The 27882-nt window shown below is 41.5% G+C and overlaps 2 protein-coding genes across 3 annotated transcripts; one reads left to right on the top strand and one right to left on the bottom strand.

Annotated features, from left to right (window-relative positions):
• The first annotated feature begins 2053 nt into the window (after positions 1-2053).
• LOC120022407 (transmembrane protein 42-like) lies at positions 2054-3837 on the top strand. The gene is made up of 3 exons (XM_038966294.1): positions 2054-2230; positions 3412-3558; positions 3706-3837. Exons 1-3 carry the CDS (start codon positions 2054-2056, stop codon positions 3835-3837), a joined length of 456 nt encoding a protein of 151 aa, XP_038822222.1.
• A 13335-nt stretch (positions 3838-17172) lies between these two features.
• Positions 17173-27299, bottom strand: LOC120022781 (palmitoyltransferase ZDHHC3-like). Of its 2 annotated transcripts, none has more exons than XM_038966776.1 (7): positions 26904-27299; positions 21771-22108; positions 21232-21356; positions 20352-20448; positions 19294-19375; positions 18707-18837; positions 17173-18321 (listed from the first exon to the last, which is right to left on the bottom strand). In XM_038966776.1, exons 2-7 carry the CDS (start codon positions 22074-22076, stop codon positions 18163-18165), a joined length of 900 nt encoding a protein of 299 aa, XP_038822704.1. In that variant the 5' UTR covers positions 22077-22108; positions 26904-27299; the 3' UTR covers positions 17173-18162. The 2 variants fall into 2 exon arrangements, with proteins under 2 accessions (XP_038822704.1, XP_038822705.1); XM_038966777.1 differs by having other exon boundaries at positions 21771-22105.
• Positions 27300-27882: the final 583 nt, after the last annotated feature.

Below are 27882 nucleotides of genomic sequence, written 5' to 3'. Positions count from 1 at the left end.
ACTGTATGACCAGAGAAAGTGAAATATTCCTTGATAGAAAAAAAGACACCGCTAATAGCCTAAAAACAACGCAAGCTTATCGGAACAATTTGCTATACTCATTCATTGCAACAGCAGTGCTGGTTGTGGCGTGAGTGGAAGTAGGGAAAACGCACATTTTATGACTTATAAAAGTGTTGAACAGTGTTGACGGTGCTGAATAACAATTTAAACATGAACTGACTCAGAAAAACAGCAGCTCTCTGCTGTTTTCGTTGAGTCTTTCTCGTCGTGGTTTTAATAGTTTTCAAATCTCACAGTATCACCTTTTCTGTGCGTTCAAGGTTTCTTTTTAGGGAGTGAAGGTTATTTAAAGTAAGGGTTACATGGAGAAAATCGGACCTCTGAAATGAAAATGGATGGCCCTCCCTTCTGCAAAATATATTTTATCTAAACCCTCCCTTAGAGCTTGAAAAAAAAAAAAAAATGACTCTCCCCTATAGCCAAAATAATAATTAAAAGTGGATGGCAGAGAACATGCCTACCGTTTACCCTCACTTCTTGGACAGACCAGAGAGAGCCTCACGCCTCGAACACACCTACAGTGGTCCTGCAAAATGGTACGCAGCATCATCTGGATATGTGTGCAACAGAAGTTCAACAATCACCTTCTGCTATCATTTCTGCCAAGCCATCTACGCATACAATACGTTCGATTTCTCCAAAATATTCAGCACGCAGAACGCGCTGCAACTGCGTCTGCAACGCAATGCTGCAAGGCAAACGCAGCGTTCAATTGGAAATGAATGTACTTCTGGTGTACCAAAACACAAAACACTGTAGGTGTGATCGAGGCATCAACCTCGTTCCCATAACCCATAAGCACTCCGTTACGTTGTGCCAGATGTAATGTATTTCAATGAGGACATCCACAATGGAGTGGAAATGCAACGTCCCCTTGCGGTTGAAGGCTCCGTTGCGAGACGGACCCTTTATACAGTTGAAATTGTTCTAACTTTGGATCGACTTCAGTCCAGCCAGAGTCCATCGAAGACCAGTTTTTGATCAGCAAGAGCAGATCAGGCCGGGACTCTGTGCAATGCAGCCTAGTTTTATTTACACCATCCCAGCAGCTATCTTAGAAATATATATGCTCTTTGCTTCTCAGAGCATGCACTCAACAGCCTATAGCCTATAGTTTATGGATAATTTGATTGAAACCACACTAAATAACCTATTAGGCCCACTTTATAGTGCCCGCCCAGTAGAGAATCAGAGATTTTTAATTTTTTTAAATTGCAACAATAATAACAATATTACACATCAATACAGAGGCATTTGTGTAGATAATCCTTGTACCATCTAAACCACTGTGAAATATATTTTCCATAACCAAAAATGTTGTATTTTCAGCTGTTTGAAGCTCGTGTAAAAAAACGAAAGTAAATGACGCAAGACCAGTAAGCATAGACTGAAAGCACATAGAACACATCTACTGCTTCTTAGACTTGCTTTCAATGAGAATGACAGATCTATAACTCACATTTCTATGTGAATTTGGTCAGGTTTCTCAAAAAGTTGCATATTGCAACTTTAATATAGAGCAGATTAACAAAGTAGTAGGCTATATGGCTAACCTAGCCTATTGCCTAATGTTTGATTATTTTTTGTGATTAAAATAGAACGTCTGGCTTTAAATTTAATATTATAAATATGAATGAGACTAATTAAAGGCCTATCATGATTCATTAATTGGGTCTTGCCTTTGAGAGACTAGAACTCACTCTTAAACCTATTGATTCCTGAAATAAATTCTTATCCAATATCCACAGAATTCCTGAACACGTGATGCCGTTGAAGAAACTACTCATCCCACAATGCTACACAGCCGTGGAGTTCTGTGTCCAACCACTTTGTGCACCTTCCCCGCTGAGCAAGTATTTTGATTGGTGTGGCTATCTCCTGGCGGTTATTGTTAGGAAGTAGCCTGTAGATAAAATTTGACCCACACATTCAACTCAATACCGCCGTAGGAATGTGATGGATTAGAAAAATATGTGCCTTGGTTGTCAACATGTTCCCCGGCGTTTTCTATGCGCTCCTGGCGGGGTTTCTCGGGGCTGTCGCATCTTCATCTGCAAAGCTGTCACTTGGAGCCGATTACCTTAAAGGTGTATGTGAAACGGGGCTACGAACATGGGGAGAGCAGCGGAAATTTAGACAACCGGACGAAACTACCGCTTGTGACTGGGTGAGGAATCGCCGCCGTTTAAGTGCCTGAATTATTAACGCGATGGGATTCGGGTGGCTTTGAATAATGTAAATGTCAATGTGTTAGCATAGCAATACGTCCGCGAGAAGGGAAGTTGGGGTTTTCCAGTGACGAGTTTAAGGCTCCCGATTCCAGCTCGTGCGCTCAGCATCAGCACCAGCACCATCGGCGGCTCGCTCAGCTGGACAGGCGATGCTGTGTATCGATCTCGTGTCGTACCCGCGTGCTTGAACGACATTGCAGCTCGTGCGACCTACAGTAGTGCAGTATTACATCGTTTATTTTTGTGTTAAAGCAATATATTTGCTTATGTTGAGTATCATTTTATTCTAGTGGCCGAATGTGATCCTAGTTTAACATATGGGCAATTGTCCATTCAATGTAAATACCATATTGTAATTGGGCTGCTTGAAACGACCTCCATAATCTGGTGTCATGATTTTACGTTTGAGTTATCATCTATATTATTTATTTATATAGCCGTCAGATATTTATTTGACATACATTTACATATCAAGACACACAACTAAAATAGGCTCCAAATCCCTGAAATGGAGCTCAACTATTTGATGTGACTCAATTGCAACATAACATTGTTTTCATTCATATAGACCACATTCCAGGACACGACACACTGACGTCACGCACAAATGCGTGCTACTATTGGCAGCAGTAAAAAGCCATCACCATCTATGCCCGTTCAACATAACCTAGATTTACGTTTTTATTACTTATAAACAAAGTCACTTTTTGCGGTTCTCCTATGCTTACAATGATGTTAAGACTCTTGCTTGAATAGTCACAAAGATTATATTTGGTTGTTATCTTTGTAAAATAACTCTTTTGGATTCAGCCGTTGTTAGCTAGAATTCTAACGCTCATAGGCTAATAGGCTGTTTTTTAAAAAGTATAATGCACTTGATTTGCGATGATGACACAAACATTATATTAAGCAGGACATTTATAATATCCTTAAAGTATGATTCTAATCCAAAAGTAGTGTGCAATGCACTTATAAGCAACATGTAAATAGAGGCTTTTTTTGCTGGCATTCTATAAGAACTCCCCCTTGTTCTGCCACCAACTTGTGTACATCGCCCTAGTGCAGCGATGTTTGCAAACACAGAAAGGGGTCTATTGTGTTTGTGTGTTTGTTTCAGCTACACATCCCCCTGAGGCTTCTTTGTGGGGGGCTGCTCTTCACCTGTAATGCTGTGATGTGGACATTCCTTGCTAAGGCTCTCAGGCACTCTTCCTCCTCCATCCGAACCACTGTGACCACCACCGCTTCCAACTTCATATCTTCCGTAAGTACACGTTTCCCTGTGGAAAAGACACAATTATTTATAAATAATGTATACACAGATTTTCCGTTTTTTAAGTGCTGTCAATAATAGAGAGAAATAAGTGTAATGACTGGTGCACTAAATGTAAATACCTGTATTTTGCCACAGGCCTTTTTGGGGCAGCTTATCTTCGGGGAGACCCAGATTGCGTTGTGGTGGGTGGGAATCTCCCTCACGTTCTCTGGCCTCCTGGTGCTTCAGAGGGCGGCCCCCAACGACCGAGCCAGGAAGGACGAATGACAAACCTGTCGGAAGGCACAACTAATTAACTGATATAGAAAGAAACCAGTAATGCAACGTATAGCCTACTATCTGTGACAAACAATAGCATTTCTCGGGTGAATGGCAACTTTTCAAGGTAAAGCACTGTCAAAACATACCATGTAAGAAATATACAGTGATTTTTTTTTGTGTGTTTTAAACACTTTGACATCATCAGCAATGTGTGCATGACATCAATACTTGAGAACACAAAAGCTGTTTTGCTCACATATCCTAAGATGACACTCACTGTAAACTTCCACACCAACATTGCATGTTCAAGGTGATGTGTGAATGGAAGTGGTCTCAAAAATGCTGCTACTGCTAGATATACGCAAATACAGCAAACACATTGATATTCTCATTGCTTATTACTGTATAATACATGATGTGGCTCAGAGAATACACATCAACTTCTCAGTTGTATCATGTTTATAGCCTCGTATCTTGAGGACTTGACCCTTACAGAGTTTTGACATGTTTTGTGGATTCTGAGGAGGTTTGGCCTTGCCTGCCTTTATAGCAAATGTCTAATAGAAAGTTCCTAACAAGGTCTAAACCCAATTAAGTCAAACCAAAGTACCCAAATATGTTGATCCTGCCTTTTACCCACTGTAACCACAGCAGTGGCTCTGTCAATGCATTGTGAAGTCAAACTGCTAAGTGGCCCCAAGAAATCGTAGTGACCTCAGCTGCCTGTAAAGTGATAATGTCCAGTTCACTCAAAAATCAAAGTTTGTCAGACATATTCAAACCTCAAAAGTGGCCTAATGTCGAGATGAGACAAAGGATAGGCACAGTCTAATTTAATCTTTTTTAGATGGTGCCTGTCTTTCCAATTCATTTGGAGTTGAGGCACAGAGCTGTATCTACACAGCAGACAGCTTGGACCTCTTGACATTAGCCCACGTCTGACCTCAACTAAAATTTTGGAGTGAACTATCCCTTATTCCCTTTGGCAGAAGAGACTCATTATTTCTTTCTGACCTAATGGGGTGTCTAAACAACAGTTACTCCAATGTCTGGCCTTTTTAATTGAGTGTCACCAGCTGTTTGTCTTCCAGCTGTAGGCCTGTATCATCAACAATGTCTATCCTAGTTTTCCAATGCAATTAAAATCAGTTTGAGGTTATCCTTGGGGTAAGGGAGGCATCCGGTAGCACAGTTCCTCCCTCTGCATTTTCCAAGACTTCCAAAAGGTCAAATGTTGCTGTGGGGTTTCTAACCCAACTACTGAAAGTAGTGTGTATTACTAGCATGCTTGTCCTCCAACGGTGTACTTCCCTGATATTCCTTAACACTGTGATGTGCTGTTGTGGAAATGGGCTTTTTGCGTAATACTGACAACGCTACCATAGACTGGAGTTTGACTTGACAACTGTACTATACGATCCCACTTTGCTGTTGTTTTTTATACGTATCATATGCATGCAACAACCAACGGTAGCTACCTGTATTCTGACTGTATCTATTAGACAATGATATGTCTGTGTAAATGCAGAAGAACGCACACTATGGAATCGGTTCTCCGTCCAGTTGCAGTACATTACAGACTGCAGGTTTTGTATGTAATGTAATCTACTTCCCTGGCAATGTGACTATCTATGCTGTTGAATCAGGACGGGAGACATTGGTGCTGACATTTCTCCTGTGTTCTTCAGTCAGTCTAAACTGAGGATAAACATTTACCTGTGAAGCCACTGTCACTAAGGGCAAGATAAATCAGTGCATTCGAGTAGTGGTTTCATGAAATGTTTTATCGCCAGCCCCTGAATGGGAAATGTTTGTTGTAACCATTATACTGTAGATATGGATATCATGTTATAAACTGTAGATATTAGTTTGGGAGGACTGACCTGTTAAGGTGTGTGTTCCAGATTAGTGCAGCACTGGGGCCCTACTAGGGGGATAAGGAAAGGCAATGTATTATGAACAAAAATGCATTATTAAAAGAGTCCTTACTTGGACAAGCCACCTCCCCATCCTTTGAATATGTTGATTGGCTCTTAGTAAATGGTGTATGATAAGGGAGGAAGTCTCAGAAAATGTCTGTTAGCCAATAGAATCTGATTGCACACACTGATGCTGTGTCTGTGTGTGACAAACTGTTAGTCATCACTTCTTGGACAACAGAGGGAGAGGAAAACAGGTGTTTGGGTAGACTGCAAACTCTTTGTCTGCACTGGTAAGAAATATGAACCATTCATATCTAGTCTAATATAACTTATATTAAACTAACATTTGTAAGTGTAAATATCTTCTATTTACAGAAAATATTATGGACACGTGTAACCACTCATCCAAATATGAGATGGTGCACAATGTGAAATAAACCACATCTAGGAAAGTGAACTGTTATTTGTTCATTCTATCCCGTTAAGGTATGACCCAGGTGCAGACAGTGTAGAAGGAACAAATGTTTATTCTTTAAAACGGGCAGTCAAACGACAGGTCAAGGCAGGCAGGGGTCAAAAATCCAGAGAGGGTGTAAGGCACCGGAACAGCAGGCGGGCTCATGGTCAGGTCAGGCAGAGGTCGGTAATCCAGAGTAGTGGGGCAAAGGTACTGGACGACAGGCAGGCTCAGGGAAGGCAGGAATTGTCAAAACCGGGAAACTAGAAAACAGGGACTATAGCAAAGACAGGCGCTGGTATGTTTGAACAAACAAAACGAACTGGCAACAGACAAACAGAGAACACAAGTATAAATAAACGGGATAATGGGGAAGATGGGTGACACCTGGAGGGGGTGGAGACAATCACAAAGACAGGTGAAACAGAACAGGGTGTGACACATTCATTATTCTAAATGACTCATCTAAAACTCCCAAGAGACTAATTAACTACCGTCAATGGAAAGAGATGCACATACAGGCCGAATTTATAAGGTTAAGAGTCCAGTCAATTTCTCAGATGACCTAATAAATTGATTGTCAAATCAAATTGTATTTGTCACATGTGCCGAATACCACAGGTGTAGACCTTACCGTGAAATGCTTACTTACAAGCCCTTAACCGACAATGCAGTTCAAGAAATAGAGTCAAGAAAATATTTACTAAATAAACTAAAGGAAAAGGAAAAAAAGTAACACAATAAAATAACATTAACGATGCTATATACAGAGGGTACCGGTACCGAGTCAATGTGTGGGGGTACAGGTTAGTCTAGGTAATTTGTACATGTAGGTAGGGGTAGTGACTATGTGACTATGCATAGATAATAAACAGCGAGTAGCAGCAGTGTAAAAACAAAGGGGGGGTCAATGTAAATAGTTCGGGTGGCCATTTTATTAATTGTTCAGCAGTGTTATGGCTTGGGGGTAGAAGCTGTTAAGGAGCCTTTTGGACCTAGACTTGGCGATCTGGTACTGCTTGCCGTGCGGTAGCAGAGAGAACCGTCTATGACTTGGGTGACTGGAGTCTTTGACAATTTTGGGGCCTTCCTCTGACACCGCCTACTATATAGGTCCTGGATGGCAGGAAGCTTGCCCCCAGTCATGTACTGGGCCATACGCACTACCCTTTATAGCTCCTTACGGTCGGGGGCCGAGTATTTTTCCATACCAGGCATTGATGCAACTGGTCAGGATGTCCTCGATGGTGCAGCTGTAGAACTTTTTGAGGATCTCGAGACCCATGCCAAATCTTTTCAGCCTCCTGAGGGGGAAAAGGTGTTGTCGTGCCCTCTTCACGACTGTCTTGGTGTGTTAGCATAACAAGTAAGGCATACGATCAATTGAAACTGTACATGAAAACATGAAGGTCATTCACAATGCACCACTACATTAACTATTCCACAGGTACAGTATATTGTCTACCTGGAAATAGTCTTAAAGGGATAGTTTACTGAAAAACTAACTATCTATTTAAATACGTTTTTGAGTTAACAATCCCTTTAATAAGACAAAAATGTTTGACAGACGGACGACCATTTTAAAAAAACAATACATTTATTGTCATTAATTTCCATATAACTCCAGTAACTTAAACTTTTGCATTCAGATAAACATTGAAAGAGAAGCACTTTGTGAAATATTTATTTATAGCGGTGTGTTTGAAAAAATGTATAAAGAGACAGATATGAAAGAATACTAGTTCCTTTGTCCAGTGGCATAAAAAACGTAAGTAAAAATGCTTGAATGTAGTACTTAAGTAGTTATTTGGGGTATCTGTACTTTACTATTTTACTTTAAATTCACTGCATTCTTCAAGAAAAAACAACAACTTTTTACTCCATACATTTTCCCTGAGACCCATAAGTACTCGTTACATTTTGAATGCTTAGCAGGTCAGGAAAATGGTCTAATTCATACACATAAAGAGAACATCCATGGTCATCCCTACTGCCTCTGATCTGGCCAACCCACTAAACATACATGCTTCATTTGTAAATTACGTCTGAGTGTTGGAGTGTGCTCCTGGCTATCCGTAAATTTCAAAAACAAGAAAACGGTGGCGTCTGGTTTGCTTAATATAATGAATTTGAAATGATTTATACTTTTGACACTTAAGTATATTTTAGCAATTACATTTACTTTTGATACCTACTTAATTATATTTAAATTAAAATACTTTCAGACTTTTACTCAAGTAGTATTTTACTGGGTGACTTTAACTTTTACTTGAGTCATTTTCTATTAAGGTATCTTTACTTTTACTCAAGTATGACTATTGGGTACTTTTTCCATCACTGACAACTTTCGCTTAAACTACATTTGTCCGTCAGACTGCCAGATGGTGAAGCGTGATTCATCACTCCAGAGAACGCGTTTCCACTGCTCCAGAGTCTAATGTTGGCGTGCTTTACACCACTCCAGTCAATGCTTGGCATTGCGTATGGTGATCTTAGGCTTGTGTGCGGCTGCTAGGCCATGGAAACTAATTTCATGAAGCTTCAGACGAACAGTTCTTGTGCTGACGTTGCTTCCAGAGGTAGTTTGGAACTCAGTACTGAGTGTTGCAACTGAGGACAGACAAGTTTCACACGTTCCGTGCTTTAGCACTCGGTGGTCCCGTTCTGTGAGTTTGTGTGGCCTACCACTTCACAGCTGAGCCGTTGTTGCTCTTAGACGTTTTCACTTCACCATATGAGCAAGTACAGTTGACCGGGGCAGCTCTATCAGGACAAAAATTTGACTAACTGACTTGTTGGAAGCTAACTGACTATGGAGATTGCATGGCAGTGTGCTCGATTTTATACACCTGTCAGCAATGGGTGTGGCCGAAATAACCAAATCCACAAATTTGAAGGGGTGTCCACATCCGTTTGCATATACAGTGCATTTGGAAAGTATTCAGACCCCTTGACTTTTTTTACACATTTTGTAATGTTACAGCCTTATTCTAAAAAAAAAAAAAAAAAAAAAAAAGATTAATGAATTTACACACAATACCGCATAATGACAAAGCAAAAACAGGTTGTTGTTTTTTTGGTGCAAAAACCTCCAGAAATATCACATTAACATAAGTATTCAGACCCTTTAACTTAGTACTTTGTTGAAGCGCCTTTGGCAACAATTACAGCCTCAAGTCTAATTGGGCATGATGCTACAAGCTTGGCACACCTGTATTTGGGGAGTTTCTCCCATTCTTCTCTGCAGATCCTCTCAAGCTCTGTCAGGTTGGATAGTGAGCATCGCTGCACAGCTATTTTCAGGTCTCTCCAGAGATGTTTGATCGGGTTCAAGTCCAGGCTCTGGCTGGGCCACTCAAGGACATTCAGAGACTTGTCCCGAAGCCACTCTTGCGTTATTTTGGCTGTGTGCTTAGGGTCGTTGTCCTGTTGGAAGGTGAACTTTTACCCCAGTCTGAGGTCCTGAGCAGGTTTTCATCAAGGATCTCTCTGTACTTTGGAAGGTGAACTTTCACCCCAGTCTGAGGTCCTGTGCGCTCTGGAGCAGGTTTTCATCAAGGATCTCTCTGTACTTTGCTCCTTTCATCTTTCCTTCGATCCTGACTTAGTCTCCAACTCTCTGCCGCTGAAAAACATCCCACAGCATGATGCTGCCACCACCATGCTTCACCGTAGGGATGGTTGCCAGGTTTCCTCCAGATGTGACGCTTGGCATTCAAGCCAAAGAGAGAGTCTTTTAGGTGCCTTTTGGCAAACTCCTAGCGGGCTGTCATGTAGCTTTTACAGAGGAGTGGCTTCCGTCTGGCCATTCTACCATAAAGGCCTGATTGATGGAGAACTGCAGAGATGGTTGTCCTTCTGGAAGGCTCTCCCATCTCCACAGATGAACTCTGGAACTCTGTCAGAGTGACCATCTGATTCTTGGTCACCTCCCTGACTAAGGCCCTTCTCCCCCGATTGCTCAGTTTGGTGGGCAGCCAGCTCTAGGAAGAGTCTTGGTGGTTCCAAACTTCTCCCATTTAAGAATGATGGAGGCCACTGTGTTCTTGTGGACCTTCAATGCTGCAGACATGTTTTGGTACCATTCCTCAGATCTGTGCCTCGACACAATCCTGTCTCGGAGCTCTACGTTCAAATCCTATGACCTCATGGCTTGTTATTTTCTCTGACATGCACTGTCAACTGTGGAACCTCATATAGAAAGGTGTGTGCCTTTCCAAATCATGTCCAATCAATTGAATTTACCACAGGTGAACTCCAATCAAGTTGGAGAAACTTCTCAAGGATGATCAATTGAAACAGGATGCACCTGTGCTCAATTTTGATTCTCATAGCAAAGGGTCTGAATACTTACAGTACCAGTCAAAAGTTTAGACACACCTACTCATTCAAGGGTTTGTCTTTATTTGGACTATTTTCTACATTGTAGAATAATAGTGAAGACATCAACACTATGTAATAACACATATGGAATCATGTAGTAACTAAAAAAGTGTTAAAGAAATGTGAGATTCTTCAAAGTAGCCACACTTTGCCTTGACGACAGCTTTGCACACTCTTGGCATTCTCTCAACCAGCTTTATGAGGTAGTCACCTGAAACACATTTTAATTAAGAAGTGTGCCTTGTTAAAAGTTAATTTGTGGAATTCCTTTCCTTCTTAATTTGTTTTAGCCAATCAGCTGTGTTGTGACAAGGTAGGGGTGGTATACAGAAGATAGCACTATTTGATAAAAGTCCAAGTCCATATTATGGCAAGAACAGCTCAAATAAGCAAACAGAAACGACAGTCCATCATGAAGTTCAGTCAATGCAGAACATTTCAAGAACTTTGAAAGTTTCTTCAAGTGCAGTCGCAAAAACCATCAAGTGTTATGATGAAACTGGCTCTCATGAGGACCGCCACAGGAAAGGAAGACCCAGAGTTACCACTGCTGCAGAGGATAAGTTCCTTAGAGTTACCAGCCTCAGAAATTGCAGCCCAAATAAATGCTTCACAGAGTTCAAGTAACAGACACATCGCAACATCAACTGTTCAGAGGAGACTGCGTGAATCAGGCCTTCATGGTCAAATTGCTGCAAAGAAACCACTACTAAAGGACACCAATAATAAGAAGAGACTTGCTTGGGCCAAGAAACACGAGCAATGGACGTTAGATAGGTAGAAATCTGTTCTTTGGTCTGATGAGTCCAAATTTGATATTTTTGGTTCCAACCGCCATGTCTTTGTGAGACACAGAGTAGGTGAACGGATGTCCTCCGCATGTGTGGTTCCTACAGTGAAGCATGGAGGAGGAGGTATGATAGTGTGGGGGTGCTTTGCTGTTGACACGGTCTGTGATTTATTTAGAATTCAAGGCACACTGAACCAGCATGGCTATTCTGCAGCGATACGCCATCCCATCTGGTTTGCGCTTAGTGGGACTATCATTTGTTTTTCAACTCGACAATGACCCAACACACCTCCAGGCTGTGTAAGGGCTATTTGACCAAGAAGGAGAGATGGAGTGCTACATCAGATGACCTGGCCTCCACAATCACCCGACCTCAACCCAATTGAGATGGTTTGGGATGAGTTGGACTGCAGAGTGAAGGAAAAGCAGCCAACAAGTGCTCAGCATATGTGGGAACTCCTTCAAGACTGTTGGAAAAGCATTCCGGGTGAAGCTGGTTGAGAGAATACCAAGAGTGTGCAAAGCTGTCATCAAGGCAAAGGGTGGCTACTTTGAAGAATCTAAAATATAACAAATATTTTGATTTGTTTAATACTTTTTTGGTTACTGCATGATTCCATATGTGTTATTTCATAACAAAATAGTAAAAAATAAAGGAAAACCCTTGAATGAGTAGGTGTGTCCAAACTTTTGACTGGTAGTGTATGTAAATAAGGTATTCTGTTTTTTTATTTTTAATACATTTGCAAAAAAATCTAAAAAACATTTTTTTTCTTTGTCATTATGGGGTATTTTTATTTATTTAACCTTTATTTAACTAACATGATGCAGCCACCACTATGCTTGAAAATATGGAGTGGTACTCAGTAATGTGTTGTATTGAATTTGCCCCAAACATAACACTTTGTATTCAGGACAAAAAGTGAATTGCTTTGCCAAACTGTTTTTGCAGTATTGTTTGTGCCTTGTAAACAGGATGCACGTTTTGGAATATTTTTTATACTGTACAGGCTTCCTTCTTTTCACTTAAGTTAGAAATGTGGAGTAACTAGAATGTTGTTGATCCATTCTCAATTTTCTCCTATCACAGCCATTACACTCTGTTTTAAAGTCACCAATGGCCTCATTGCAACTGAGTTAGGAAGGATGCCTGTACTGTATTTTTGTAGTGACTGGGTGTATTGATACACCATCCATAGTGTAATTAATAGCTTCACCATGCTCAAAGGGATACTCAATGTCTGCTTTTTATTTTATTTTATCCATTTACCAATAGGTGCCCTTCTATGCGAGGCATTGGAAAACCTCCCTGGTCTTTGTGGTTGAAATTCACTGGTCAACTGAGGGCCCTTACAGATAATTGTATGTGTGGTGTACAGAGATAAGGTAGTCATTCAAAAATCATTGCACACAGAGTGAGTCCATGCAACTTATTATCTGACTCGTTAAGCACACTTTTACTCCTGAACGTATGTAGGCTTGCCATAACAAAAAGAGGTTGAATACTTATTGACTTTAGACATTTCAGCTTTTCATTTTGAATTAATTTGTAAACATTTTCCACTTTAATTTTCTGTGGTATTGTGTGAAGGCCAGTGATAAAAAAAAAAATCTATATTGAATCCATTTTGAATGGACACAACAAAATGTGGAAAAAGTCAAGGGGTATGAATACTTTCTGAAGGCACTGATGTCTCTCCTCAAAGTGACTCTGGCACAGACCGACATGAATCAGATTCAGGAACTTCTACAAAGAATTAATCTACAAATCTACAAAGAATTAATACATGCCTGTGAGGCGTGTACATGATGAGCAGATAATTAGTTGGAAGTTATTTGGTTAAAAGGTCAAACTGGAATGAGCTGGAAAAGGAAGCACCTTTTAAAGATAAACTAAAGAATGTATTTTTGGAGAGCATTTAGTCTGATATGATAGTCAACTTTAGTCACAGTATTTGATAGTTGGGTCATTCTACGAAAATGGTGGGTTTCCTGTCCCGGCGTTATTCACCAGGAAAAAAGTTAAAAGTGTGAGATAATGACACAAAACAATATTGTTTCAGGAGTCATGGTTTAGTGACATATTTTGAGTTTATCTCCCTCTTTAAATGCCATAATACAAAGACAAGTATTATAGTTATTTAGTGGACTACTTAAAAACTAAAATATCAAATAAATATTACAAATAATTTACAAGTAATAGCTGTTCCTCAATTTCATGTCACTGGTGCTAAAATGTATAAAAACCACCACTTTGAAAAAGAATGCAACATCCTTGCCAACTTCTTCCTGGGTCAAAGGTTCATTGGAGACGGGATTGTTTTGAAAAGCACATGGTGAGTGTGCACTCTCTCTTCATATGTTAACAATTTGATGATTAACTTGGTAATTTCATGCGAGGACTTAAGATGTGTCACACAGTTTATAGTAAGGGGAAAGGAAATTGGATTAAAATGATTTATAAAATTGCACGATTAAGTGATTTATTTACAATTTAAGAAGTGTGGTTTGAGCTACAGTGGCCGCCGTCTTAGATATGCCATCTTGTCTGTAGATTTGTCACTGGTGTTATCGTCACTGGTGTTACTGTTCTTGCTGGTAACCCCAATGACAATCAATAACACCACAAACTTTTTTCTCAACGTAATGTTTTACAAAACCCTCAACAATTATATTTAAAAAAAATACTTATTAGTATTTTATTACTGTTTCAATATTGCAATCACATAATTAAAGACTGAAATTACATTCTAGAAAGCCTGAATTGTCATCTAAAATACAGGTAACACCAGTGACAAAAAGGCAGCACAAGCATTTTTGTTTATGTAAAGTAGTAAAAATATAAAAATATGTTAAGCTGTCATTTATGTTGATTTATAACGTTAAGGGGTTAACTTATCTGACTATACGTTTTGATTTTAAAAAAAAGAATGAACATTTGTAAAAGTTTGCTGTTCAAAAAGCCACCATTTTCATAGAATGACCCAGTTATATGTGAGTCACTACAGAGCTTATAAGGGTCCATCAGTTCAAGTAGGAGATAGCAGTATTGAGATTTAGGTAGTTGAATGTTCTGCTTTAATATAAAAAAAGGTGCACCAAATCAGAAAGATATGGTAGTAGATTTGATTGAAGCATCTTTAACTTTAAAGTCACCTATTCATAAAAAAATTAACTGCTTAGAAAAAGTGACTGTCCGGCCTCTCGAGTGGAGCATCGCAGTGCTTGAGGCATCTCTACAGATCCGGGTTCGATCCCGGGCTGTGACACAGCCGTCCGGGAGACCCATGAGGCGGCGCACAATTGGCCCAGCGTCGTCTGGGTTAGGGGAGGGTTTGGCTGGCCAGAATTTCCTTGTCCCATCGCGCTCCAGCGACTCCTGTGGCGGGCCGGGCGCATGCACGCTGACACGGTCGCCAGTTGTATGGTGTTTCCTCCGACACATTGGTGCGGCCGGCTTCCGAGTTAAGCGTGCAGTGTGTCAAGAAGCAGTGCTGCTTGGCAGGGTCGTGTTTCAGAGGACACATCGCTCTCTACCTTCTCCTCTCCCGAGTCAGTACGGGAGTTGCAGCGATGGGACAAGACTACCTACCAATTGGGGAGAAAAAGGGGTAAAAATAAAAACAAACAGGAAAGGTGACTGTCATGATAGTGTCATGCTGCTTTAGTGACTTCAAAGTTGATTTTATTCTTCATAATACATTTTTAAAAATCTATAAAATGCGGTCCATACACATTTCAAATGACACCCATGCCGTGCAAATGCACTCTGCATTCTCAATTAAGAGAGAAACATTTTTGTTTGATGAATACATAACCATGGTGTTCATTCAGCATGGCTTTGACAGTCGGTAAAATGCATTTTCATAAAAGGTCAAATGTCTCTGAAAGTTCCCCTGTGGCCTCAATGGTACATTCCACCATCAGCTGTACCAAATGATATGCAGGGAGGGTGAAAGAGTTCAGAGATTCCTATGGCACCAAAAATATTCTACATGAGTTAGTCTATGGCCCAAATGGCACTCTATTCCCTACACAGTACACTACTTTTGACTAGAGCCCTGTGGGAATAGAGCCCCATTTGGGATGTAGCCATAGCCATTCTGTTCATCACCAACAGCCCATACTCTTTCTATAGTAAGGCTTCTGAACACACAGATTGATTGTGTGATCATTTTCTCACAGACAAAAGGCATTTTCACTGAAGTATCTGCTTTGAATGAAGCTTGTTTGTTTGCAACTGGTGCCCAATTGCCTTGAGCCAATCCAGACCGGTCTGTGGCTTTTCATAGTGTGTGAACTAGTTAGCATTGTCCACAATGTTCTTTCAAGTTTCAGTGCACGTTTCACTGGCCTAAATGTCATCACCAATGTTTGTCCCGCAGAGCTCAGCTGTGCCAGATTCATAACCACAATGTCAAGCCGATAGCCTGGTTTTGATACGAATTACACTTAGCTGCATGCTTCTGTTCCAAAAAAGTGAAATAATATGTACATTTGATTTACCAGTTTCGTAGTTATTCAGTGATCAAATGAAAATCTCAGAGGGCATCACAGTACTTTTTCTATAGAAACAGTTGTCACATACACCAGCCAGTAAGACATCATGCTACAACAGACAACCATCAACCACTGTCCCCAGCCGCTACCGCAGTTGGACTTTCAATCCATTGTTGTTCCCAATCTCATCCTGTCATGACCTTTGGAGGGGACCCATCCTGCACATGACTGACAGCCTGTGAGAGGAAGCAGATACCCTATTCAACTGAAACTTAAAGTTACAGAGCTACAAAAATATCTTTACCCAACTGCCATTGTCCATGGTGTACTGTCCTATAAGCAAACATTTTGGGCGGGGGACTGAGCAAATTTTAGGTGTTGTGAGCGGAAACTTGAACATTGTGAGAATTTTATGCAAGTTCCAGCACGCGATTACAGTGAATACTGAGGTGGAACCCTTACAGTTTTAGACAGTAGCCAATAGGCTATTGTGGCTATTTGAGCATAATGTAGTCCTACCAACAAAACCAATGGAGCAAATCCCATAACATTTTCAGATAGAAATAGCTTTTGATTTCTATGATATAGCCTACAGTAGTCTGTATGTGGTGTTCAATGCAGGCCTACATTGCATGATACCTTTAAACATTATGAAGGGCTTGACATTAAGTAATGACTTTTTACTTGGTCTGTAACACCATGGGCCAAATATGTACATTGCATTGTATGATGCAAGAAACCACTTTACAAATAATTAATTATTATTACCATTCAGAGAATTAGACAGCATAGGCAACCCTTCTGCCTACTGGCTCATTTCCATATTCAAGCCTGTCTCAAAATAGAACACTGCCCCTTTAATTAAGACACACACACTTTTTACCCGACTAGTTTTTAAAAAACAGCTTAAAGGGGCTGATATAATTAAGCAATAAGACCCGAGGTGTGCTATATGGCCAATATACCACGGCTAAGGGCTGTTCTTCTGCACGACGCATAGTGCCTGGATACAGCCCTTAGCTGTGGTATATTGGCCATATACCACAAACCCCAGCGGTGCCTTACCGCTATTATAAACTGTTTACCAACTTAATTAGAGCAGTAAAAATACATGTTTTGCCATACCCGTGGTATACAGTCTGATATAGCTGTCAGCTAATCAGCATTCAGGGCTCCAACATCCCAGTTTATAATATATTGGCCATATACCACAAACCCCAGCGGTGCCTTACCGCTATTATAAACTGTTTACCAACTTAATTAGAGCAGTAAAAATACATGTTTTGCCATACCCGTGGTATACAGTCTGATATAGCTGTCAGCTAATCAGCATTCAGGGCTCCAACATCTCAGTTTATAATGTTGATTCGATCACAGAAAAAATCGTTGATCTACGTAGTGCAAACTAATGGGGTGAACTCAGTGAAGTTCAATCTCTCGAGTCTGTGCGGCATGGCAATTCTTCTGCGCGGCAGTCCTGCGGGCATGCGTGCAGCTTAGAGGGCGCATCGCCTATAAAGGCAAAGAATCTGCAGCTTGCAGCAACAGATTTGGCTGTTCTAAACAGCAAAATGTAATGCCTTGTGGGTCGGTAGTACATCAACAGCGTGTCACTGGCAACAAGGCTATCGCTTATACCATAAAGGATACATTACGGAAAGGCTGAGGTACTGCAACGTCGGAAGAGAAAATAGGCCTATTGGAACTGATTGGTTTTTCAGTGGACGAAAACAATCTGGATTCAGCTCGTGCGTTTGCTTTGTTTAGGCCTAGTCCTCAAACAGGACATGACCAAATACAGGAAATACTGTACGTCGGGGGTTTAAGAGCGTCTACCCTTTCTATCCCAAAGGTAAAGCCCAGTTTATAGCCACGTCCGATTCGGTCTCTGGCTAGGTTACATCAGTAAAGGCTTTCTTTAAAATGGTAAACGTGAGAAAAGCAGAGACTCATTTTACAGTTGATGGTTTTGCAGGGCTTGGCTGTGATTGTGAACAGAAGGGAAAATAACGTATTCTTCATACAGATATCAAGATCAGCACCAGGCAAAGAAAGAAACCAAAATAAGTGCCAAGTATTAAAAACAGGCAGATAAAGATTTTTTTCACAAAGAAGACCCTGAAATTTAAAAATGATCAAAAACAGAAAAGGAAAAGAAGTGTCAAGAGGTAATGCTCAGTGAAGTCAGGCCACGGGAACAGTATCGCCTGTGCACATCGTCAGTCCGCACCCTGAAAGACAGGCTGGTAGCATGGGTGCTGGAGCTTGGCTTCTTCTTCTCAGACAACGTACTGGTAATAGTCTGCCTTCCCGTGGTCAGGGGTTGCAAAGGGACTTAGCCAGGCTATGGAGAACGGATGGCCAAATACCACCCTCATGTTCATCCACTTTGTCCTTCTAACCCATCTTCTCTCCTCCTTTTTCAACTGCTCTATGCCCTGTAAATAAGATCCGACAGGCAAAACATCAGCAGGAGACCATGTGTCTCAAAATAATCCTGGCTACTTATACATCTTGGGGACGGTTCCATCAAGAACCTGAATAAAGCTATGTGCAATCTGGATCTAGTAACTGAGCAGCATGGTTGGGGCCAATTCCATTTCAATTCAGGAAGCAAACTGGAATTCTAATTCCAATTGTCCTCACCGCTTTTCTACGACAAAAAAAAATGGAATTGGAATTCCAGTTGACTTCCTAAATGTTCAAACGGAATCAACCCCAAAAACCTGCTGAGCAGCGATGGTTAAGAAGGAAGAGAGGAGCATTGAGTGGGGGAGTAAATGGGAGCAAAGGGATGCTTGGTGGCGTGTTCAGTTCACTTACCGTCTCATCGGTACAGATGGAATGGACCTGGGACCCAAACATCACTGAGGTGAAAATGAGGAAGAGGAGTCCCTCAAAGCAGAGGAAGATGAGGAGGATGACGGTCGCAGGAGGAGAGAATGTACTGCACTCTGGGGAGGGCCGAGGGAAGAGAGGAGAAGGGAGGGGAGAGGAGAAGGGAGGGGAGAGGAGAAGGGAGGGGAGAGGAGATAAGAGGTTTAAACTGGAGGGCACTGATAGTCTGGAAGCTGAGGAGAGGGGTGCTGGATTCCTTCTCATCAGGTAAGTATTATCTTAGGGGGCAGGAAAGGAGAGACAAAGGTTGATATCCTGTATGTGTCATTGACCAATTAAGTCATGCTTTAACAAAGAGAGAGTCAAAGGATGTGAAAGGAGAACAATCAGGGTACTGGGAAGGAAAACAACATGATACTTATGAAGTAGTGGAAATAAATCATTGCAAATGGAAACCACGACACCAAATCCATGAAATGTGTTTCTCTGTTGCGGAATAACCACGCAAAGTTAAAAACAGTATGGTGGATTTGACAGAGAATGCTAACATAGCTGAACAGCATGGTACTCACTCGTCCAGTCGGACTCAAAGCAGAAGATAAAATGGAAGGCAACCATGACCAGGGCATGGAGGGATATCAGTGAAATGTACATCTGAAAGGGAGACAAATATTACATCGCATCAGCTAACACAGTAGTAACATTATATCAGTTAACCATGCAGTGCTCTTATTTTGAAAAAGTATTTATCATAATTCTGTCAAGATTTTGTACATTGTTACGGATACAGGTATCCTGTGTGTATTTGTTTTCTCTCCTTCTGCCCTAGTCACAGGTGTCACTCATCAGTCGCCAATCAGAAGACACACCTGCTCCTTTTCCCTTACCCAATCACATCCCCTTTCCCTTGGTTTAAAAACCCCCAGTCAGTTGTTTTCCCAAACACTCTCTCTCTCTCTCCCTCCGGATTGAGTTCTCTCTTCTGTTTTCGCACCTACATGTCACATTTGTCCGTTATTATGGGAGTATGTATTGTAATGGTGTATGACTGTTTGTTTGTTGGTGGGAAAAGGGGATACCAAGACAAGTCTCCCATGGGCATACATTACCCGTAGGAAAACATTGTCTAAGAACCCTAGTTAGAACTGGGCGGACCACCCACTGTATTTTATTGGTTAGTTAGCTAGCTGTGCTTGAGGCAGGTAAGACTAGCTTAGTTTTTTTTGGGATATTTATTATTTATTTCCTTGGGTCCAGCTCAGCCCCCTTCCCCCCCCCCCCCTTTACCGTGTGTTTAAACCACAAGTGTTTGACGGTAGATTTAGGTTGTCTGTTTTTAGTTCTCACTGTTCCTTTTCACTTATGATTTGTATGAGATATGTTACGGGTCTCGTTTCCATCCCCCCTAGTCTGCAGGGCCAAAGGGGTTCGTAACATCCAGAATGGAATGTGTTGTATTGATGAATGTGGGCTTGAGTTTGCAGGTCTGTAGGAGGACATTAGTCAGCATTAACTGTCAGGTATGATTGCTGAGACGAGTAGCAACATCTCACGTGAGGGAGTCGACAACAGCTTGTGGCGAATGTATGCTTGAGTAATAGCGGAGTAGCTCGAGGCCAAAAACACTCACTGTGAAAAGCACAAAGAATTTCTGGTTCTTCTCTCCTATGCAGTTGTTTACCCATGGGCAATGGTGGTCCATCTTCTTGATACAGCGTTTACACACACTGCGAGGGGCACACACAAGGACATGACAGCACGGTACAGCCACATAGAGAAGAGGCCTGGAAATATGAGCCAAACCCGTGACCTACACAAGCTGCTCCTTCTGGAGGCATGAAGACCAGCCACAACGCCTCGCTAATTAAATCCGGCAATTAAAACACACCGACACAGCAGAGTGAGTGGAGAGGTCCTCCACTCCTTCTAGCCTCCTGTAGCTGCACGGTGCACACTGCCTGCGCCCCAAATGGCACTCTATTCCCTATAATGGTGCACTATATAGGGTTACATTTGGGACAAACAACATGTTGACACTGGTGGAGGTGAGAGATGGGAATAACCTGCGGAACTGTACTCTCCCATCACACAGGGGAGTCACTCAACTAGGCCCTGACACATCATCAATTATCTGCCATAATGGAGCCGCAATATGCTTTAATAGAGGTGTTCTGATACCATGGTATTCTCTGAAGGTGGAACAAGTGTTACAGTATGGTGTCATGACATTTATACTATATGGTCACATCAATTCACATTTTTTGTTGCTATGTACTTTTTTCCCCAATTCCTACTTCAACTAATCCCTTTTTTGTTTTAGCCATTTTCGTCCCCTTAAAACTAGGTTCAAGCACTTCAAAGTCCGGGGAACAACTCCTTAGCCATCCAGTAAGTACCGGTGGGTATAAGTAATGCAGCAAGGCTGAGGCTAAACGACATTGGCAGGAGAGAACATTGGAAGAAAATAAGTGGAACGGGACAGACTAGACTTCAGCAGTGCTGTACTGTACCTGCAGTGGTGAGCTCTGTCGGGCTTTATACTGCAGCACTTGGGACATTTGTAGACCACCTGACCGGGCTTGAGCTGCAGGCTCTCGATAAACTCCTTGGTTGCGTTCCCTTTAGGCACCGCACCCTGGGAGAGAGGCACGGGGGGTTAGGACAGGGGTATTCATTCAGATCTGAAAACAATACACACAGTTTTGAACGAGTTCTCTACAAACAGGTTTTCTAGTGAAGATAACTTATTTCTAGACTGAAAGCACTGCATTTGACAGTTTAGCCTGAGAGTCCATTCACTGACTCACTGGGTGCGTAACAATAATATCTCCTTTCTCCTGAAGTGTGTACTCGTTCACCACTGCCCACAAATCTAAAAGCATTGGATTGGTGGAGGCATGGGCTAGTAAGAATATCCATCATATTTTTTTATTCCAGTCATTCCCTTTCAAATCAGTGAAGGAAAGTGAACAAGTGCATACTTTGGGGGGAGGATTGGAACAAAGCCACAGAATCACTGAGACAGACAGACAAAGCCAGCCAGACTAACCGGGTCTGTGCACATGGCCCGGGCGTGCGAAGCCAGGGCGAGGAAGGCGAGGGTACTGAACAGTGCCCCGTTGATTAGACTATAGAGCAGGTTCTTGGCGGGCAGCAGCATGACGAAGAGCACCACGAACTCGGCGTAGAACACCAGGCACCAGGTGATGACGCCGCACACGATGCCGCAGCAGTCGCGGATGAACCACATGGCGTCGGAGCGGGGGCGGGTCGGGGGAGGGGCGCAGTGCTCCGGCTGCAGGTAACCGGCTTGCCTCTCGATGTCCCTGCAACGGTGCGCCGGGCTCTTCTTCATTCTAGAACGGATGCAGATCTCGCCGCATGCTGCTGGGAGAAGGATTTGGACGGTTAGGAATAGGCTACAGATGTAGGTGTCAACGAAGTGATGTCTGATGTGCCAATGTCACAATGCATTTTCTAATGGTGTTGGAATGCGAGGTTGTCGTAGTGTAAATATATAGAGGTGGTAAATGAGAAACTACAGGTGTATACAGAAGTGACAAGGAAGTGAAGTGTCAATGTTGCATTGACTGTACAGACACTATTGTTGGAATGTGGTCTCGTTTCTGTTATTTGTTGGAACGTGGTGTTGTAGACTGAAAACAAACGTTTGAATCAAAAGGCTAGAGACCGGTGTGTTGCATCATCTAAACCTATCTGAACTGTGGCGACGTAGCACCGTTGACATGCTATTCAATCATCTGTGCAAACAGACCGTAACGGACAAAGGGAGTGAGAGGAGAGGAGACGGCGCATGAGAGTGAAGTTCCTCTTAGTCTGAGCAAGTCAATTAACCTGGTCAAAATGTCTCTGTGGTCCGTTTTGGCCCATGTTCAGTAGAAACAGAATGTCAGGCTACTAAATGTAGCCATATACGTCGAACAATATGAAGAAAAAAACTAGTTCACAAAAGCTGAGTTATTCACTGCCTTTTCAAATGTATTTATCAATCAAATGTATTTTATAAAGCCATTTTTTACAAAAGCAGTTGCTACAAGGTGCTTATACAGATACACAACATAAAACCCCAAAGAGCCAGCAGTGCAGATGTAGAAGCACAGTGGCTAGGAAAAACTTCCCCCTCTGAAATCTGGCCTACAAGAGGTCAGAATTACATCCACTGATGTGGCCAACTCAATCTCACTTTTATGATTAGCCATACGAGCTTAATTGAGCTTTAGCCTGTCGGCTTTGAGGGGAACCCTGGTCCAAATGACATTCCTGCCAGAACTGTTTTCATATCCTGTTTGTAAAAGCCCACTATTCAAGCATCCCTAACAGCCAGGGATATAGGCCAGTGAGTAAGTAGCATCATAGTGACAATCAACCTGAGATAAACACATTACTATGCACAAGACTACACAGTGCCCTCCCCCATCCTCTGGTTGTCTCCAACATACACTTCAGACTCTGGACAGTCTGCCTATACACAACAGGCTTAGAGCCCACCTGCTGTGTTAGTGGGCCTGGCCATGGCTATCACTTTCCCCACTCAGCCTAGACATTACCATCTGCTGCTGATAGCCTGACCTGAATGTGTTAGCATAGCAGTAACGGCATCTCGCTAATTCACTGGGTCAGTGTGTCACTCTCTCTCTCACACACACACACACACACACACACGCACACAAACTACAACACTCCCATCCTGCAAATTGGGCGTAGCTAATAGCCAGAATGAAAGGATCCCTCTATGGATTCGATAAGCGCAGGTGTGGAACGTTTGCGTTAGCCTAGTTCATCATAAAACCATGATGCATATCATTTGTTTGGTCAAACAGCCAACAATTGAAAGGCCTTTGCTGTTATCCATCAAATGCATTCAGTTTGAGTCATTTCTGGTAAAACTTGCTTCAGACAAAGGAAGTGGAATGCTAATATCTCGTAGGGGTCGTTCCATGTCATTCCAGCAAGCCATGACACCCACCATCTCAGATTGTTCTGAAGTCGTTTCTGTAGTTAGAAACGTGTAAGATTAGCATTCCTGCAACATTATTTTACTGAAATATAATGACCTGAGAAATTAAGTAGATTGATTGCCCCCAAATTGGCCATTTTAACTTATAGGATTCATATAACATTCAATAAATATAGTACCTAACATCTGATTTAGACCAAAACATTTTCTAACAATGAGTAAGACATGAGGAATCCAAGTAAAGTCAAAAGCCACCCCCCACCCCAATCCCCACCCCAACAACGAGTATACAGTATCAGTTCTCTATGTCTGTATGGAGTAGTATGGAGTTGCAGCTTGGAGTATTGTTTCTTCTCCCTATGTAATGCATTCTCAATGAATTTGGCAATGTTTTTCCCCCCCACTGTACAGACAAATGAGTCATTGAAGTTGTTAGATTTATGTCCCACCCTACATCCTGATATTACCAGGTTCTGACTACTAGATGGAAGAGCACCATCTAGTGGTCAGAGCTGGGTAATATCAGGACGCAGGATGGGACATAAACCTAACAACTTTAATGACTAATTTCTCTGAACTGGGGGGAAATGAGTATTTCCTAAAAATTGATGCATTATGGTAATGATAAGCAAGTTTTGGTAATCATCAAACTGTACTGAGCTCTATCAGAGATTCAGTAACCCAATACATCATCAAACTGTACTGAGCTCTATTAGAGATTCAGTAACCCAATACATCATCAAACTGTACTGAGCTCTATCAGAGATTCAGTAACCCAATACATTATCAAACTGTACTGAGCTCTATCAGAGATTCAGTAACCCAACACGTCATCAAACTGTACTGAGCTCTATCAGAGATTCAGTAACCCAACACGTCATCAAACTGTACTGAGCTCTATCAGAGATTCAGTAACCCAACACGTCATCAAACTGTACTGAGCTCTATTAGAGATTCAGTAACCCAACACGTCATCAAACTGTACTGAGCTCTATCAGAGATTCAGTAACCCAATACATCATCAAACTGTACTGAGCTCTATCAGAGATTCAGTAACCCAATACATAATCAAACTGTACTGAGCTCTATTAGAGATTCAGTAACCCAACACGTCATCAAACTGTACTGAGCTCTATCAGAGATTCAGTAACCCAACACGTCATCAAACTGTACTGAGCTCTATCAGAGATTCAGTAACCCAACACGTCATCAAACTGTACTGAGCTCTATTAGAGATTCAGTAACCCAACACGTCATCAAACTGTACTGAGCTCTATCAGAGATTCAGTAACCCAATACATCATCAAACTGTACTGAGCTCCATCAGAGATTCAGTAACCCAATACATCATCAAACTGTACTGAGCTCTATCAGAGATTCAGTAACCCAATACATCATCAAACTGTACTGAGCTCTATCAGAGATTCAGTAACCCAATACGCCATCAAACTGTACTGAGCTCTATTAGAGATTCAGTAACCCAATAAATCATCAAACTGTCACTTGTTAATCCCAAATTATTTGCATAAAACAACATCTGATCTTAATGCAATTGACTAAAATACCCCTTATTTTAGCATAATTACTGTAATTATGTGCATGTATTATCAAACGTCAAAAGTGGACTTTTTTTTTTTTTTTTTAAGTAATTTCTCAAGTCTTTCAAATGTATTTAAAATGAGACACTGTGCCATAAACTAGGCATCTTAGTATTCAGAATGATAGCTGATTGTTGCAGATGCATAATGGTTTTCTAATTCAATTTGCTACTGCTATGCTTAACTGGTTTCTGAGAATCACCCGGTGGGTGTTGAAATCCTCTTTCTTGTGCTTTTTGAGGTGGAACAACCCATAGGTGAATCAATGTTGAGAGATGACTGAGCGTCACTCCCATAGAGTGACCAAAGCTAACAGTATCTCGTACAACATCATAAATACTGTTTCATAGAAACCCAATAAGTCAGGAACTTTGCACTATATCACCTCTTAATGCTTCATAAATCCAGTGACACAATCTGTTACCAAGGACGATGCTACATAATGAAGTCACTATAGCTGCTATGGCATTTGTACACATAAGCCAAAGCACTGTCAAGAAAAACACTTCCAAGCAAGCGTCGATGAGCTATTATCTGCTAAATCAATGCTCTTTTGTGGTTGACTGGAAGGGGGAGTGTATAAACTACTCCTTCACTGAATGACATGCTGCTGTTATTCTGAATGAACTGATTTTATTATCATCTTTGTCTTACAGCAGAAAGTCCTTTTACAAAACTGCCATTCCATTCTGCCGTTCGAGACAGCAATAGTTTTTATTTTATTTTTTTAACTAGGCAAGTCAGTTAATAAGAACAAATTCTTATTTACAATGAGGACCTACCCCGGCTAAACCCTAACGACGCTGGGCCAATTGTTCGCCGCCCTATGGAACTCCCAATCACATTTAGCCTAAGTTTCAGAATTCAACTGATACTCAACCATTAATAAACATAACGGCATATAATGTCTAACAGATGACTTCAATGGACCATTTACAGAAGACTGGAGTGTGAGCACTACACTGTATGAGTGCTATACCGCTGAATGAGACATCAGTTTAATACATGATTTATAGGGATGCAGGACGACCTGCTGCTTGGATGCCTCCAAACAGTAATTAATATAACCGAGGAATGATGGCAGACACCGAGGAAGAGACCACGGGAGGATGGGAGTGGAGGAGAGATGTGTCTCAATAGGACGAAATAGCAGTTAACAGGCTGATGAGACTTCCTGCTGGCAGTCGCTGACTGTGACATAAGATACTGCTGGCAGCTGAAAAGATACTGCTAAACCTAGCCAAAAGGCCGGCAGATGGCGATATTGATCTGGTATTGATAGTACTAACCCTATCTATTTATTTTGAAATTTCCTAACAAACACCTTACACTGAGTGTAATAGTAAGATGACAAATTGAATAAAACCGGTCTTTTGATCTTCTATGTTAAGTCACAATCACTGTTATTGAGCTAGAATAATATGGTTCATTAGCTAATGCAACAAATCTCGATTCTGCTGTCAGATTCAGAATATAATGCGAGCTAGCTTGGTAGCGCCAATGATTAGCATGGTTTCACAGGTTTTATGGCTTTACTTACTTAGTTAGCTAATTTGGTTAGTTTAGCTAGGCAACGGTAGAAACAACCATGATGATTTCAACTCACCTCTTTCCTGGTTGAGGAAATACTTTTCAGAGAAGAGAAACGTTACTCTGTTTGACTGTCTGGCACGCAAACGTTAGCTAGGTAACGTTACACCATTCACAACAGTAAATCGTAGCTGATTGTACCAAGTTAGCTAGCTTACGTTCAATAGCTAGTGTGGAAGTAGTTAGCAGTACACCTTGTTGTGTCTCACTATTCACGCTTGACGTATCGAGTCCATCGTTAAACTACAAAACCACTTAGTTTCAATATTTCCTGTGATTCATTTGGAAATGTCCATAAGTGCAGACCTAACGTTACTAGTTAGGTGGATGGATGCCTGTTTCCCCATTACTCAATATAGAAAGCGCTCTCTGGCAAGCAAGAAAAAAATCAGAGGAAAAAACAGGAAGTGCCCTGCCTTCCATGCGCAAGACTTCTGTGCGCTCCAAAGGTTATCTGGCGTTCCCCCTTCGTTATCAGTATATGTTTTGCCTCTGCAAGCAGATCTATCAACAGATTTGCCTACCCAATCCCAAAGAACTGCATCTAAAAACCGATGTAGGATATTAGTGTAGCTAATGGCCCAAAGGGCGGCAGATGGTGATATTGAGTCGTTTAAGTGTACCGTCCAAAGCGAATGCATGCAGCTGGCTATTTAGTGTATAACACGTATATCCTCCATGGACCAGTTTGTACATACATCGAGTCTGAATTTAGAATGTTTTAATGATGAGAATGCGGAAAATATGGGTACTTTCTTTATGAAACACATTTTCCACCACCATGTAAGAGTGGCTAATGGTACTTCCTGATGATGTGCCACGCTTTCAGCCAGGGGTAAACAACAGACTGCTGCTACTTGATTGGCTGAACACCATACACCCAGCGCTGTATTCATGACAGAAACATTTACCATTTAAGAACCAAACAGAGAAAACGGAACGAAACGGGGAGGTATCTACCTGAATTTGTCCAATAGAAACTCGCGTTTGCGTTT

This window comes from Salvelinus namaycush, chromosome 27 (assembly GCF_016432855.1).
Source record: "Salvelinus namaycush isolate Seneca chromosome 27, SaNama_1.0, whole genome shotgun sequence".
Lineage (NCBI taxonomy): Eukaryota > Metazoa > Chordata > Actinopteri > Salmoniformes > Salmonidae > Salvelinus > Salvelinus namaycush.
The sequence above is the reverse complement of the archived record's forward strand: the minus strand, read 5'-3'. Positions and strand labels throughout refer to the sequence as shown.

Excerpts from the sequence above, each read along its gene's own strand:
- LOC120022781 (XM_038966776.1), bottom strand. The coding sequence starts at position 22,076 with ATGAAGAAGAGCCCGGCGCACCGTTGCAGGGACATCGAGAGGCAAGCC. Across the intron at positions 20,449-21,231 it reads GACAGAGCTCACCACTGCAG|TGTGTGTAAACGCTGTATCA; the intron begins GTACAGTACAGC and ends TGCCCCTCGCAG. Across the intron at positions 18,322-18,706 it reads CCATCTGTACCGATGAGACG|GGCATAGAGCAGTTGAAAAA; the intron begins GTAAGTGAACTG and ends TCTTATTTACAG.
- LOC120022407 (XM_038966294.1), top strand. The coding sequence starts at position 2,054 with ATGTTCCCCGGCGTTTTCTATGCGCTCCTGGCGGGGTTTCTCGGGGCT. Across the intron at positions 2,231-3,411 it reads AAACTACCGCTTGTGACTGG|CTACACATCCCCCTGAGGCT; the intron begins GTGAGGAATCGC and ends TGTTTGTTTCAG. Across the intron at positions 3,559-3,705 it reads CTTCCAACTTCATATCTTCC|GCCTTTTTGGGGCAGCTTAT; the intron begins GTAAGTACACGT and ends ATTTTGCCACAG.